The 14205-nt window shown below is 34.4% G+C and overlaps 2 protein-coding genes across 2 annotated transcripts; one reads left to right on the top strand and one right to left on the bottom strand.

Annotated features, from left to right (window-relative positions):
* Positions 1–273: 273 nt before the first annotated feature.
* LOC110710993 (protein transport protein SFT2-like) lies at positions 274–7628 on the bottom strand. The gene is made up of 4 exons (XM_021889352.1): positions 7165–7628; positions 1254–1521; positions 1050–1154; positions 274–891 (listed from the first exon to the last, which is right to left on the bottom strand). The coding sequence occupies exons 1-4, from the start codon at positions 7383–7385 to the stop codon at positions 781–783; spliced, it is 705 nt and encodes a 234-aa protein (XP_021745044.1). The 5' UTR covers positions 7386–7628; the 3' UTR covers positions 274–780.
* A 2564-nt stretch (positions 7629–10192) lies between these two features.
* Positions 10193–12621, top strand: LOC110711037. Its single transcript, XM_021889409.1, has 6 exons — positions 10193–10202; positions 10321–10467; positions 10840–11021; positions 11125–11161; positions 11469–11542; positions 12405–12621. Exons 1-6 carry the CDS (start codon positions 10193–10195, stop codon positions 12480–12482), a joined length of 528 nt encoding a protein of 175 aa, XP_021745101.1. The 3' UTR covers positions 12483–12621.
* The last annotated feature ends 1584 nt before the right edge of the window (positions 12622–14205 follow it).

Genomic DNA, 14205 nt, shown 5'->3' on the forward strand with positions numbered 1-14205 from the left:
CATTGTGACTAGTCACCTCTTTTTTTTTAAAATATCCCTTTTAAAATAGTACTTCGTAGTAATAATAATAAAAAGTATTATAACTTGTATGGATGTATAGGAGTAACTTATTAAGCTAGTATGCTTATTACGTGAGCATTATGTAGGAAGCGTAGCATAATAATTGTATTATGTCTTGTCCAATAGAGGAATAGACAACTAACATTTTAATTAACAGCATGAATTATTGGCCCCTATTAAATTGAAATCAGCATTGAAAAGTTAAGACTTTTGTCAAGTAACAACTAGCAAGTCATTTTCTTTTCATTATTGATTGATAATTGTTCAGGAAAGGACAACGGCTTTCTAATCATAAAAGCATCCAGACAATGAACCATTTGCTCAATGTTCTAGTTCAAATTTTCGCAAGCTTGCAGGCTGCTGCTACATCAGCTTCGCTCTCTCCTTTAAGAATAAGTATTTTCTCTGTATATACTATATACACATTTTCTCTGTTTCAGAAGTCAAAAGCATGGAGCAAACTGCAAACTTGAAGAGATGGTACATCTTTAAAATGCAGCATAATTTGCATTCTGAAACAAAATTTCCTGTACGATTTGCTATACTCATAGATTTTTAAACATTCACAAATGAGGGAACACCGCGCTAAAGCTACACAATAACATTTTAGAATATACCATTCTTCAATTATCAAGCAGAATTAGGGAGTTTGATGTGGAAGAGAGAAAATAAATTCTACAATGGCATAAGCACTTAGCAATCAGCTTGATATGAAGAATGTCACCTCCCAAATAATCTCGTAACTGATGATGTAAGTGCAGAAGTGAGGAATTTCAACCCAGAAGAACCGCCAGGAAAGTAAGAAATAGCATAGTATGTCAGTGCAAATACCTGCCAGAGTTCAAAAAAGATAACAAACTCCTATCAGAATTGGTTCTGGGGGATGCTCAAGAAACTTAATGTCAGACATAATACGAGGTGGTGAAAATTATCAACATTATAAATAGAAATCGTAAGAAAATTTACAGGGAAATCAAACAGCTAAATACCTGTAACACGGAGAAAAGAACAGATAGAATGTAGCTATGGAGCACCATGGACACATAGATTGTACCAAACATACAGCCAAGAATTCCCAATGAAAATGGAAGTCTCTGCAAAAGAGAACAAAAAAGCACTGTCAGCAAAAACCAACAAAAATATTATACGACACAGAAAACAATTGTCCCTATTGAAAAAATAATAAAAGGTACCTCTTTCGTAGACATATGAGCTAGCTGATTAGATGGCCCCCTCAGTGCAAAAAACGACCCAACGATGAACCCACATCCAAGAGTGAAGCAGATAGCAAACTTTTGAGGCATCAATACCATGACCGGAAGGAACATAGTGAAAGCAATGAAGACAAAAAACACTCCAGTGGCTAGAAGTAAACCAAAGTACATAAGAGATTTTCCCGAGGGTACATTACTAGTGGCAGTCTGCAGGCTCCCCGGCAAGTCTCTTACCCCTTTAGAAACCCTGGTGAAACAAATACCAAAACAAGAGCAAAGAATTAGCACACCACACATCATTAAATGTTTTTGTAGCCGAGCTTTTATGATTAGGAGGGCAGCACATAATAAGCGTAAGTATTATCCTCAAAAACAGAAAGGAACTAAAACAAAGTACTCCGTATACAAATCCAATCATGCTGGAGTCTGGACATCCAACAAAAGCAATGCAGAAAAAGCAGCTTACTCCACAGAATCGCAAAAGGCTGAAATTAGCATACATTTACATAACAAATCAACCCTACTAGCCTAACAAACCAACCCCACTAGCGGACTAGCCTCATAAGTTATAGCGCAAGATACTGTCCCAGTATGAATTTGCCAAAGAACACACATTTCCAAAGCACCTCCTATAATTTACTCCCAAACCAACAAATTTTACTTCCTATTACTCCCAAACTCCCCTTCTAACCTAAAGAGCCTACTCCCAAACCAACAAATTTTACCTCCTATTATTCCCAAACTCCCCTTCTAACCTAAAGAGCTTATTTCACAGAACACCTACCACCTCAAGGATAAAACTGAAAGAAGATACAAACATTAGATAACAAGGTTATAGTAGATTACCCCACCTGGAAATCTTAAAAGTGTTAACTTTAACATATTTAAAACTGATTCCAGACAAAGGCCTTCAGCTTCATAGGAGCCTTTGCCATCCAAACAAATTTGGAGGCATGGAAACTGTAGTGTTCAATGCTTTAAAATATATATTTCATTGACACCGGAGTCCAATTACACTCGCCACAATCTGTGCTGTATATTTGGTAGCAGGATTTACAGGAAAAGTAGCCTGAAGAATCAGCTAGTGTATTGTTTTACAAGAAAAATAGATATGTATTTTGAGACAAGCTGCCAACAGAAATCAACATATGTTTACCCATGTAAATACTATGAAAGCCAGAGGTCTGGAACTCCAGATCCACTCATCCACGTGAAATCATCTCCCGTCAAAGTACCAGATGCTTAGCGATTGCTCACACCCAACCCTCAACCTCCCCCCCCCCCCCCCAAATCTCTCTCTCTCCCTGTCACACACACACACACACTTGCCAGAACACTTCAATAGTCTTAGCCTCTTAGGGTAGCATTTCCAGAAACTCCAACCATACATGGAAATCATAATCAACTAATCATGGAACTCAGGGTTACTGACTTGGGGTGGGTATCATTTGAAGCAAAAGGATTATTAAGCAACTAATCGCAATACTGGAAAAAGCCACAGATAGGTTTAAGTGTTTGACATAGGTGAATCTCCCAATCATCATTGCTTGTCTTTGATAGTTTTAGAGAACACTAGATTAAACAGTTAACAAGAATAGTCTTGCTCAATAGACAGGCTTGTGATAGATGAAGCCAAGTTTCAGTGCCTAACAGTTGTGCAACAAAGTACTCCCCCATTTTTTAAAAAAATTTACTCACTTTTTTTTTCACGGAAACCCAGAATTGTATCAAATTTAGGAGAGAGAAAAGTAAAATGTGGAAGTGACAATTAAAAAAAATTATTCGTGTGAGGAAAAGTGGTGGGTCCCATTTCCAAAAATAGTAAGTTATAAGTATGTAAATTAAAAAGAAACATTCAAAAAAGGAAAGTGAGTAAATTAAAAGAAAACGGAGGGAGTTCTCTTGTAATACAATTTAAAAACAAGCCGCCTTGGCACCAAGTCCTCTCCAAACAAGATGCTTCAATCAAAAGAGCTATGCACTGGGACTGGTCTAAGAAAATTTTGAGGCTAGAATTTGGCCAAGGCTGTTATAAAAAGACAATTTCAAACAATTCTATGCACCATTTAATTCCATAAGACCATGCCCAATGCACTAGCCTCAACGAAAAGATTCCATTAAATGCACATAGAAAACCAAATAACATCAACATGACAACAACCCACAAATGGGGATTACACAAAAACTACATTTGGTGACCCCGTCCTAGCTACAGCCTAGCAGCAAATACCATTCATGAGCTACCTGCTAATCACTCAAATCTTAGCATATGCAAGAACCATATTTCATGAAATGCGCTGAAATTAGATCACATATTTATCCTTTACCAGCAGGAATTCAATTTGACAGCATATTCTATGTTCCAATAAAACCTCCCCATTTAAAAAAGAAAAAAATCATTCCATGTTGCCATGCCATCTTTTGCCACGGGTTCAAGTATGTCTTCCTTCTCTCACTCAACATATTTGATCAAAATTACAAGCTTGATAGTTCTCTGTAAGACCCCCTGATCACAATGCCCAAATCCCTCCTCAACAATGTCTGCTCTATCAACACTCCAGTCCATCTCACTCCATCATACTCGAAGACATCTAATTCTTCCTCATAGCTATACCAAAAACCAATATAAAATATCTGCCCAGTTATTTATCAGATCACTAATGATAAAGAAGATATCTATCTTGCTACGGAAAGCGAAGGGAACATAGTCCTGTAATCAAGATTAACAAGTGATCATTGAGCAAGAGAAAAAATAGAAACATGACAGTAGCCTATTTAAGAGTGAAGAACTGACATGCATATCCAAGGATCTCGATTTAAAATTTTTGTCTAAATTCTCAAACATGCCATAAGGCTGTCAGATTTCCTGAACATCTACAAGACGGCATTAGACTAACATCCAATATGATTAGACTAATATAAGAGCACATAAAGTCATCCAAATGAAAGAAACATGAAAAGATCACAAACAATTTAAAGTTACAAGAATCTGAACACTTAGGTGGTTAGTTAACACGTTGTGGCCTGCTTGCGATAATTTGCATTTCGTGATGTAAGTGAGAGCGGGTTTTCTTTTTACTTGTGCGTTTAATACAACCCAATTTTATAAAAAAAGTGAATTCTCGTCCAAGAAATTATGAAGATAGAGATTGTCGAGTGCAACTTCTGTGATGTGCATTGGGACCCATGTTTCAAGGTCCTTGGGGATCCGTGTTCCAAAGCCCATAAATCTGAATGTTGTTGCTGATGAGTATTGTGCTCAAATAGCTACCTTATGTGGAGTTAAAAGCTTTAGCTAGTGTGATTGATAAGTAGTATATTCATCTTAATAGTATTAATCATGCAAATACCCACCTTTAACTTTCAATTCGACATGCAATTGAGCAAGCAAGGTGCAAGAATGAGGAGCTTGGATGTTATATGAGTTACTTTAACCCTAAACAGAATATTGATTCTTAAAAATTGATTTGAAGGCTCATAGTAGCCGGAATCTTCTTGAGAAATTCAGTGATGAGGAGAATATGGATGATGGTGTTAGTGCTGCTTATGCTCATTAAAAGGAGGTAATTGGAGATGCTGCTGCTAATGCTCATCAAGAGGAAGAAGAGGAGAAAAAGGAGGAAGAGGGAGGAATAAGGGGGAAGAGGAGAAAATAAAAGGAAGAATGAGGAGCAAAAACAAATACCCCAAGTTTCAGGAGCAGGAGCATGGAAATCAAACAGAGAGGAAAAAAAAGTGTTACTATAGTCGAGCAACAAAATGAAGAACTAAAGAAAAAGTAAGCTGGTAAAAAGAAGAGAGGTTGATAGACACTGATGAAGTGTAAGTGTTGATGATGCTGGTGAGGTGATGATTTCATTTGGGTTTTTATGGGGAATTTTAGGTGTTTGCTCTTGCTAAATTGGAATCTGATGTTGAGTTCTAGTGTTGGTTGACTTGTGATAGCAATTTGGGTTTAATATTGATTTCATTTGGGTTTATAACTAACACTACTAATTTAGTTAAAAGATAACTAGGGAGTAGAGATAGAAGATCGAAAGATTAGGAACAATTAGTTTATGTATCGAGCTCAAACAATTTTGCATAGCTCGCCTAAAAAGTTCGCTCAAACATTTATAAGTACTACCTCCAACCCATTTTTTTATAAGTACACTAAATATATTATGCTAACAAATTTCAAAGTGGACTAAACATTTAACGCAAAAGGATCTTCTTAATTTATGTTCATGAATAATAGCTATATATAAAGCTCACATAGAATCACTAAAAAGAACAGTAAGTGCTCATTGTATAATTGTCATCTTGGTATGATAGGTAGTAGGTACACACACGCAGGATTTTAAGTATATAAAGTAAAAATTAATTGCAAATAATCTATAGTTAAAGAGCTTTGCAAAATCAAAGCACATACATGAGCTAATTTAATACTCCGGAGTTAAGCTTTAAATGAGATGTGACCGGATAATACACTAAGGGAGCGTTTGGTTGGTGTATTTTTTGGATTGGAAACAGATTCGATTAAACCGATACCATTATCGTACATTTGGCTAGAGGACATGGTAACAATTACCATTACTTAAGGGTAATGGTTACCCTCATTTGTTATCTCTCAAAAACTTAGGGTAACAAATACCCTTACCCTCCTCAATTACAAAATTCCTATTTCTCTCCTTCACTCCCAAAATTTCATTTTCTCTCTCTTCTTCTCTCTGCTAGTTGCTCTCTTTTGGGTGAGGCGTGAGATTGGGGCTTTGGATCTTCATCATTCTTGCAATTGTTTGTAATTTTTTTAGCTTTTAACTATTTTTTTTTTTCATTTATATACGTTGATTTTATTTGCTTTTGGTTGAAAATTTGTCATCAAAAACTATTTTGGGAGTAAATTATACTATTGTTGGAACTTTTGTGTAAATATTTGTTCAATATTATTGATAATTGTTGATTATGGGTTTTGGTTAGTTGATACATTAATTTTTGTTCAATTTAGTATATTGCATTAATGCCTACCAGGTGCTTGATGAAATGCTCAATAAAGTTTGAGTGCTCTTTTCAGTTTTTATCCCGTCTTCCTCCCTTTTCATTCTATCTCGCATATAGTTTGCTTAATTTATTGATTCAATAATTGTGATTCAGGGAAAAAATTTCAATACCTTTTGCATGATTAGTTATTAGCTAATAGTGATCATCAATTTAGTATTATAGCTAACTTGTTTTTATGGTACTATAATGATCGTATGTAACTCAATCAAGTAAAATTGCTCATATATTAATAGCAAAAACTTCCTCTTATATAAGTAGTTGCATTTTCAAGTGATTCCTTTCTATTAGGTAAACAAAACAAAAACAAAGGGAGTAAAATTTAACTAATTCCTTTTCATGGTTAAACCAAAGAAATGAAAAGGTAATAGTTAAATGATTCCTTTCCCCCCTCTTATTTGTTTCCTTTCCACTCCGTTTCCATTATCCGAACTAAACGCCCCCTAAGTTGATTTCTCAAACAAACTCAACCCCATACTCCTCTAGCAGAAACTAGCAACAATTATGCCAGTAGACACTAAGAACAAAACTTTCAACCATCCAACAGTTCTTAATGATCCTAATTCAGTCTAGAATTAAGAAAAATCAATCACAGAAGGTATAAAACAAATCAAAAGAACACCAATTTCTGTAGAAAACCTTACGAATTAGACATCCATCAACCATCCAACATCAGAAACAGTAATTTTGCTGAAAAGATCAGATTTCACCACGAAATCTAATCTAATTAGAGCACATTCATGATCAAATTACTAGATTTCCTACCTACTTACTTGAAACCCTAGAAATTGAAATCAATGAGATAATTAAGCAGTACTGATGTTCAAGTAGTAAAAAAAAATGAAGAACTTACACATTGAAAGTGCCGGAAACGGTGTCGTTAGCGGATCTGACAGCGGATTCAATATCAAAACCTAAAGTGGAGGAGAAATCGGCGGAAGAATTTTGATCTTGAGTAGCAGCGTATGAATTCCAATCAGCTAACAACGACGAAGACGACGACGTCGATGGCTTGGCGGAAGTTGTCTGCGGCAATTCCTCGGTGCCTGTAAACCATGATTGAGCTGCTTTCATTCTCTCTCCTCTTTCTCTGGTTTCTGAAGAATTTTGTTTAGAACTATGGAAGAAGATGAGATTAAAGGGAGAGAAATTAATGAAGAAGATTAGGTGCTGTTTTTTTATTTGTTTAGTTTGAGATACAGTGATGCACAATACAGCGGTTTTTTTTTTTCTGATGCTATTTTACTGAGTACGACTACCGGATTAGAGATGTGAAAACCATACCCGTTCCGACCCGATTTGAAATCGATCTGAAAAATATCCGATTCAGATTTGGACTTGCATGGACATATTAATTTAGCATAATTCAACTTTAAAAATTGATTCGATCCGACCTCCTCAGACCCGATCCGATCATCTAAATTGACACCTCTATACCGGAGTACATGCGCAATCAAAGTGACCGATTGGCATGATCGGGCCTTGGTTAGGCGTAGAGGTGTCAAAACCACACCCGATCCGAAACTAACCTGAAAAATACCCGATTTAAATTTCAATTTGTGTGAACACAATACTTTAACATGATTAACTTTAAAAATTGATTCGACCCGACCTCAAATCTGAATCCGATCCGGACATCCGAATTGACACCTTTGAGTGACACGAAAATTATACACATTAAAACGTTTATGTGCCACTTATACCCTTAATTACGTCACGTCACTCGCGCAACTCCCTCCATGTTGTTTCAAGTTCAAATCCATCTATACTAATATATGGCTGAGGAGATTTGAACATTTGGCCTCTTGGAAGAAAAATTATTGTTTAACAATCTAGGCTAATGACCAATTATGTTCTAACCTTGCACACGAATAAATATTATACTACAAAAGTATTGAAGACACATACCCTTAAAAATTAGCACATAGTTGCACAACTATAAAAGTAGATAACACAGTTGGTCTCAAGTCACAACATAGAAAATAATCGGAGTACTTAGATAACAAAGGATGATGAGTTCAATGTGATACCTTGTTGGAGTATAGTTCACCGCAAGCTGATCTATTTGGTTGTTCCAGAAATTCAAAATTGTTGGTTATAATCGCTAAGCGTATAAAAATATTGCTATAGTGTCCATGACATCAAAAGTCCATATAACAGATTAGCACCTAGCAAAAGAAACATCTTCTAGTTAAGCAAAAGAATTCCCAAGCAAACTGATGTCTTCAAAAATCAGGGCCCTTCCTTGCTATAGATAAAAGATGACTTTCACTACCTCAGGCTTAATTTTAAAAGCAATTTTAGTCTTTGGGCGAAGAAATTCGGAAAAGGCATGAGCAAATTGATGGTAGATCAATTAATTTTAAGCAAAACCCATCAAAAAACGCCTCTTCCATTTATGGCGATTATTCAACTTTTTATTTTATTTTTGAAATTTTAATTTTTCCAAATTTGAATTAGGAAGTAGTATGGATTTTTGGAGAAATTAGAGTATTTGGGCGGGAGTGAATGAGAGTTTAAAATTGAGGTTTTGGAGGCGCCTTGTTAACTAACTCTTAAATTATATTATAGATAGATAGATAGATTAACCAATAACTACGTAAAAAATACTACCTATTCTTCTTTATTTATTCAAAAAAAAAAAAAACTTCCACCACTCAAAAATTAACACAAAAAAACTATTTATAATTTTCACTTTGTTGTAAAATGTTTATTTATGTATGTCAATTATACCTTTGTAATTCCCTTTAACATAATTACTTCCCTAGTAACTCCCCTTAGCTTTATCATCTACTTTGTAACTTCTACAACCTTTAAAAGCACGAAGCAAGCTCGGATTAGCAAAATGAACAGTGATTTCAAAAGGAATAGTGACTTGACGGCATTTTACTCCCTTCTTGTTGCTTATTGCGAAAATGTCATTGTTTTTTGTTGACTTTCTTTGACTTTCATGGATATAATTCTGGTTTATGTGTTAAGAATAATGAGGTGGTCGTGGCTTTCTTTGTGTAATTGCATGAGAAACATTGCTTTTACCTTGTTTTAAGGCATGTGTTTTTTAGGTGGGTTAGGTATTTATTTAGTAGATTTTTATTGTCTAAAATGTAGGCTATAAAAGATCTTCATTGTGAGTTAATTTTCACACATTCTCTAGTTGTTTGAGTTTAGGGAGTATCCTGTTTCTACAAGTTGTTTCTGCAAGTTCTCAGGTAATTTTCAGTCATTTATTATTTTTCGAGGATGATAAGTGCATGTATAAGAATTTTCCTGTATTTAATGGACCAGACCATTAATTAAGGAGTTTAAGGATGTAATTGTTTTCGAATTATGTTATTTGTTCGATGTTTATTTGTTGTTAATTGTTTGATTTTATTTGTTTTGATTTTATTTGTGTCAATGAATTCTTCTCTGATTTTTACATGCACTTTAGATTGCTATCATATTTATGATTTAGGCATAACAGGGTTATAAATGGTTTAGATTCCTTTGATTGTTGCATGCACTCTAGGTTGCTATTTTCTTTAGTGATTTTAGCATAACAATGTTTTGAATATAAATTTTGAGGTTCGAAAGTTGGCATGCATGTAAGCGTTTGTAAGTTTTCGTTTAAGTCTATTGTTGTAGGTACGCGTATAAGCATGCAGTTTATATTGCTAATATAAATAAGATCATAGCATGATAGTGTTTTGAGTATAAGTTCTATGGTTTGAGAGAAGCACAAATTATTGTTTCATCATTTGTTTGATTGGTTTATTGATAAGGGTTTGAAATGGTTTAGATTTCTCTGATTGTTGCATGCAGTTTATGAAGTTTTTTGGGTGAACTAAGGTTAACATTGTTTATTGGTCTATGGTGAACAATATAGAAAATTAAGGTGAACAATGTCTATTGGTCTATTGATAGCTGTTTGAAATGGCTCGAGTATGAAGTGTTTGTTACTTGGTATCTTTAGTTGCATCTGATTTGGGTTGAGTTTAGTCTAAATTGGTTGATTATACATGAATTACAGGTTATGGATGCTCCGCTCACACAAGTAGTGATATCATTTCGTCCTTTGTTGAAGCAAATTACCAGTTTTTGAATTTCCCTGATCCGGAATACCAGTATCTCAATCTCCGTAAAAGCATTGCTTGTGTGGCTATTAGGAGTAGGGCTGGCAAAAGCTGACCCGACCCGAAAACCCGACCCGAACCCGACCCGAAAATAGCGGGTTAGGGTTGAGAATTTCGACACGAAAACTTAAATGGGTTGACACGAACCCGACCCAAAATTAAATGGGTTGACACGAACCCGACCCAAAATTAAATGGGTTAGGTTAAGGTTGAAAATTTCAACCCGAAAATGACCCACGTAACCCGAAATTATTTTCGGGTCAAAATCAGGTCGGGTTTGGGTCGGATCAACCCGAACCCGACCTTAAAAAAGTCTTAAAAAAAAAAAAACTAAAACTACTACAGTACTACTAGCCCAAGGCCCCAAACCCCAAGCCCAAATCTTTAAACAAAAACCTTAAGTCCCTTATATTAAGCTAGAAACCCTAACTCTCACTCTCACTCTCATTCTCATTCTTCCAGCCTCTCATCTCAGCCGTTTTCACATTTCCCTCTCTTCAAAAATTTCATTCTCAATTTCTCTGTTTCTCCTCAAAACCCTAACCCTAAATCGTTTCAAGCAATCAAGCTTAACGTCTCAGCTCTGAACATATCAAAGGTAATTTTAAACTTTTAGTTAATTGTTTTTGTTTTTGTTTTCGTTTCGGTTGTTTTTTTCGATCGCAAGTTCTCTATTTTCGATTTTTTTGAATGATCTCCAGTTCTTCAACTTCTTCTCCAAGCCGTCAAAGCTCAAAGGTAATTTTCTGTTAATTGTTTTTGTTTTAGTTTCGATTTCTTTTATTTTTTAAATACAGTTTTTGCTGTTTATTTTTGTTGTTGTTCTTGCTTGATAATAATCTTAATATGCCTAAGATTTTTGTTGTTAATTTCTATTTTTGATTTGTTTTTTTTTACGGGAAAGGGTAGATCCGTAGATCGATAGATTTGTTGTTGACTTGTTGTTTAATTTATTTTTCTATTTTCTTTTTCTAACAATTGCAAATCAGATATTAAGATTAACATTTTCTGTTGTTGTTGATTTGTTATTTATATCCTCAACTAGACTTTTCGGTCGATCTGCAATTATCCATCTTCAAATCTTTCACCTTCATCTTCAAATCTTCCTCTGCTTCTAAGGTAATTTTCTGTTTTACTTATTCGTTGTTTTTTTTAAATTTTTTTTTATTTCAGTTTTTGTATTCTATTGTGTTGATGTTCTTGGTTAACAATCGTAGTATGATAAATTTTTTGCTGATTTGTTGTTTGATGGGAAAAAGTATTGTGCATGTCCTTTTAATTTTTGTTTTCGCTGATTTGTTGGTGATTTGTTGTTCTTGGTTCTTGCTGATTTGCTGATTTTTGCTGATTTGTTGTTGATTTCTTGCTAATTTTTGTTGCTTTCTTACTGATTTGTTCTTGCTGTTTTGGTTGTTTTTCCTGAGATGTTGCTATTATGTTGTTCTTGCTGATTTGGTTGTTCTCGAGTTGTCTTTTTAATTGTTTTATTTTGTTATAGTTTTTTGCAGCAGTTATGAACACCCATGACCCATGTACAAGTTCCTATAATTTTTTATTTAATTTCTTTTATACAGTCTTGCATGTCAGTTGTTGTTGTTGTCTTGTTCATATCGTTTGGATTTATGTTGTTGGGTTAGATGTTTTTAAACTCGTTTAATTAGAACCTGAGAATGTTGTTCATTGTTCTTGGTTAATAATCGTAATATGATAAATTATTTGCTGATTTGTTGTTTGACGGGAAAAAGTATTGTGCATGTCTTTTTAATTTTTGTTTTTTCCTTATTTGTTGGTGATTAGTTGTTCTTGATTCTTGCTGATTCGCTGATTTTTACTGATTTGTTGTTGATTTCTTGCTAATTTTTGTTACTTTCTTACTAATTTGTTCTTGCTGTTTTGGTTGTTTTTCCTGAGATGTTGCTGATTTGGTTGTTCTTGACTTTTCTTTTTAATTGTTTTATTTTGTTATATTTTTTATTTGCAGCAGTTATGGACACCCATGACCCATGTACAACAGCTTTCTTCTGGGAAGATGAGAAGATTCATGAGATTGTTACTTTAAATACATTTGTTTCTTTTTAATTGTGGTTTGTAATTTGTTAAGACTTTATTTTTTATGTAATAGTTAATTAGGCATTTAGACTTGTTACAGTGCTAGACTATATTTGGTTTTCTTGAAAACTTTAATTTTGAAAATCATGTTTGAAAACATTAGGTAAAAAAAATCAGGTTTTATTAACTGCTAAGTAGTCAAAAACTCAAAATCAGATTATTCAGGTCAAAAAAAAAATTTCAGAAAAATATATATAAAATCAGGTCAAATTAGGTCGTTTTCGGGTTGACCCGAACCTGAAAATCAGGTTCAGGTTGGGGTTTTCAACCCGAAAACTTAAATGGATCAGGTTCAGGTTGGGGTTTTGCTGACCCGAAACACGAAAACCCGAACACGAACCCGACCTGATCCATTTGCCACCCCTAATTAGGAGTGATAGTAGTGTTGTTCCTACTGTTTACCTCGGTGGAGATACGGATAATGTAGATGAATCGTGTGAAATTGCGGCTAGAAAAACTGTGTATGATCTCATGAAAAAATATGACATAGTTGTTGACGATGAAACAGCCTTACAAAAACAGATGTATGAACGTTGTGGTCGATTTTATGGTTATAAGAAAGAGGAACTAGAAGGTATTGAAAAAAGAGAATCAAAGGTTTATTTTCATGGAGATATTTCTTCTGAATTTGGTAACAACCAAAGGAAGATTGTTATAGATTTTCTTGAAGTGTTTATAACACCCCCAATTTACTAGCTATTAATAAATAATAAATAAAGGAAAAATAAACAACCTTTGAATAAAAACTGCGGAAGCATACACCTAAATCGGAGGTATTACCGCCACACTCAACAACTTGTCAAGTGCTAAGGCTTACAAAATCCCAATAATTACGACCAAATAAACTAGGTGAGCTATTTATACAACTTTACAAACTTGTTATAAAATACTAATCGAAACACTTGAGCTCTTTTAGCTACGATCACTTGATCAACATGCTTAGATAAACTTGACTGCTCACCATTAAGGACAAATTTCAAAATAGATCGTCGCAGGGCCACCATGTGAAAAAGACATGGCCGCAAACACAAGTAGCACAACAAAACAACACACACGTCAGCAAAAAGCTGAGTAATAACCACTGATCAAAATACAAAATACAAAGAACAATAGAATAATTAATATAATTAACTCACTTAAAACAATGTAGTTCGAAACTACATTACACATATACACCTCAAGGGTAAAATAACTCCGTACTCTGAAAATAACCTTTGTCAAACTCAACCTCAAATAATAATACGATGGTTTACTCAATTAACTCATTTATCCCATAAAGTGTGCCATACTCTTTGTTTTATACCCAGCCTTGGACTTGAGTAATTCGAATAAATAAACCAACAAGTATAAAAACTTGAATACTCTCAATAACCAGAAAACACCTTAAACCAGACCACATATGGGCCAAATCCCACTGTAAGGGACCATAAAAAAATATAAATAAAGATTGTACCTCATTCTTAACTCATGATCATTATCTCCTTACCAACATGCCAAGGACTAAGGTAATTAACATCGAGAACAAAATAATAATTCTTTTTGATCTCATACTTTGATCAAATAACCATTCACAGGTTAATAAACAATATCTCAATAATGGCACAGGTTCCCAAATTATATAACATGACGTACTTGATTCATATAATATCTCAACACTTATAGGGCAAACATAC

Source organism: Chenopodium quinoa, unplaced genomic scaffold (genome assembly GCF_001683475.1).
Source record: "Chenopodium quinoa cultivar QQ74 unplaced genomic scaffold, ASM168347v1, whole genome shotgun sequence".
NCBI classification, from domain to species: Eukaryota; Viridiplantae; Streptophyta; class Magnoliopsida; order Caryophyllales; family Amaranthaceae; genus Chenopodium; species Chenopodium quinoa.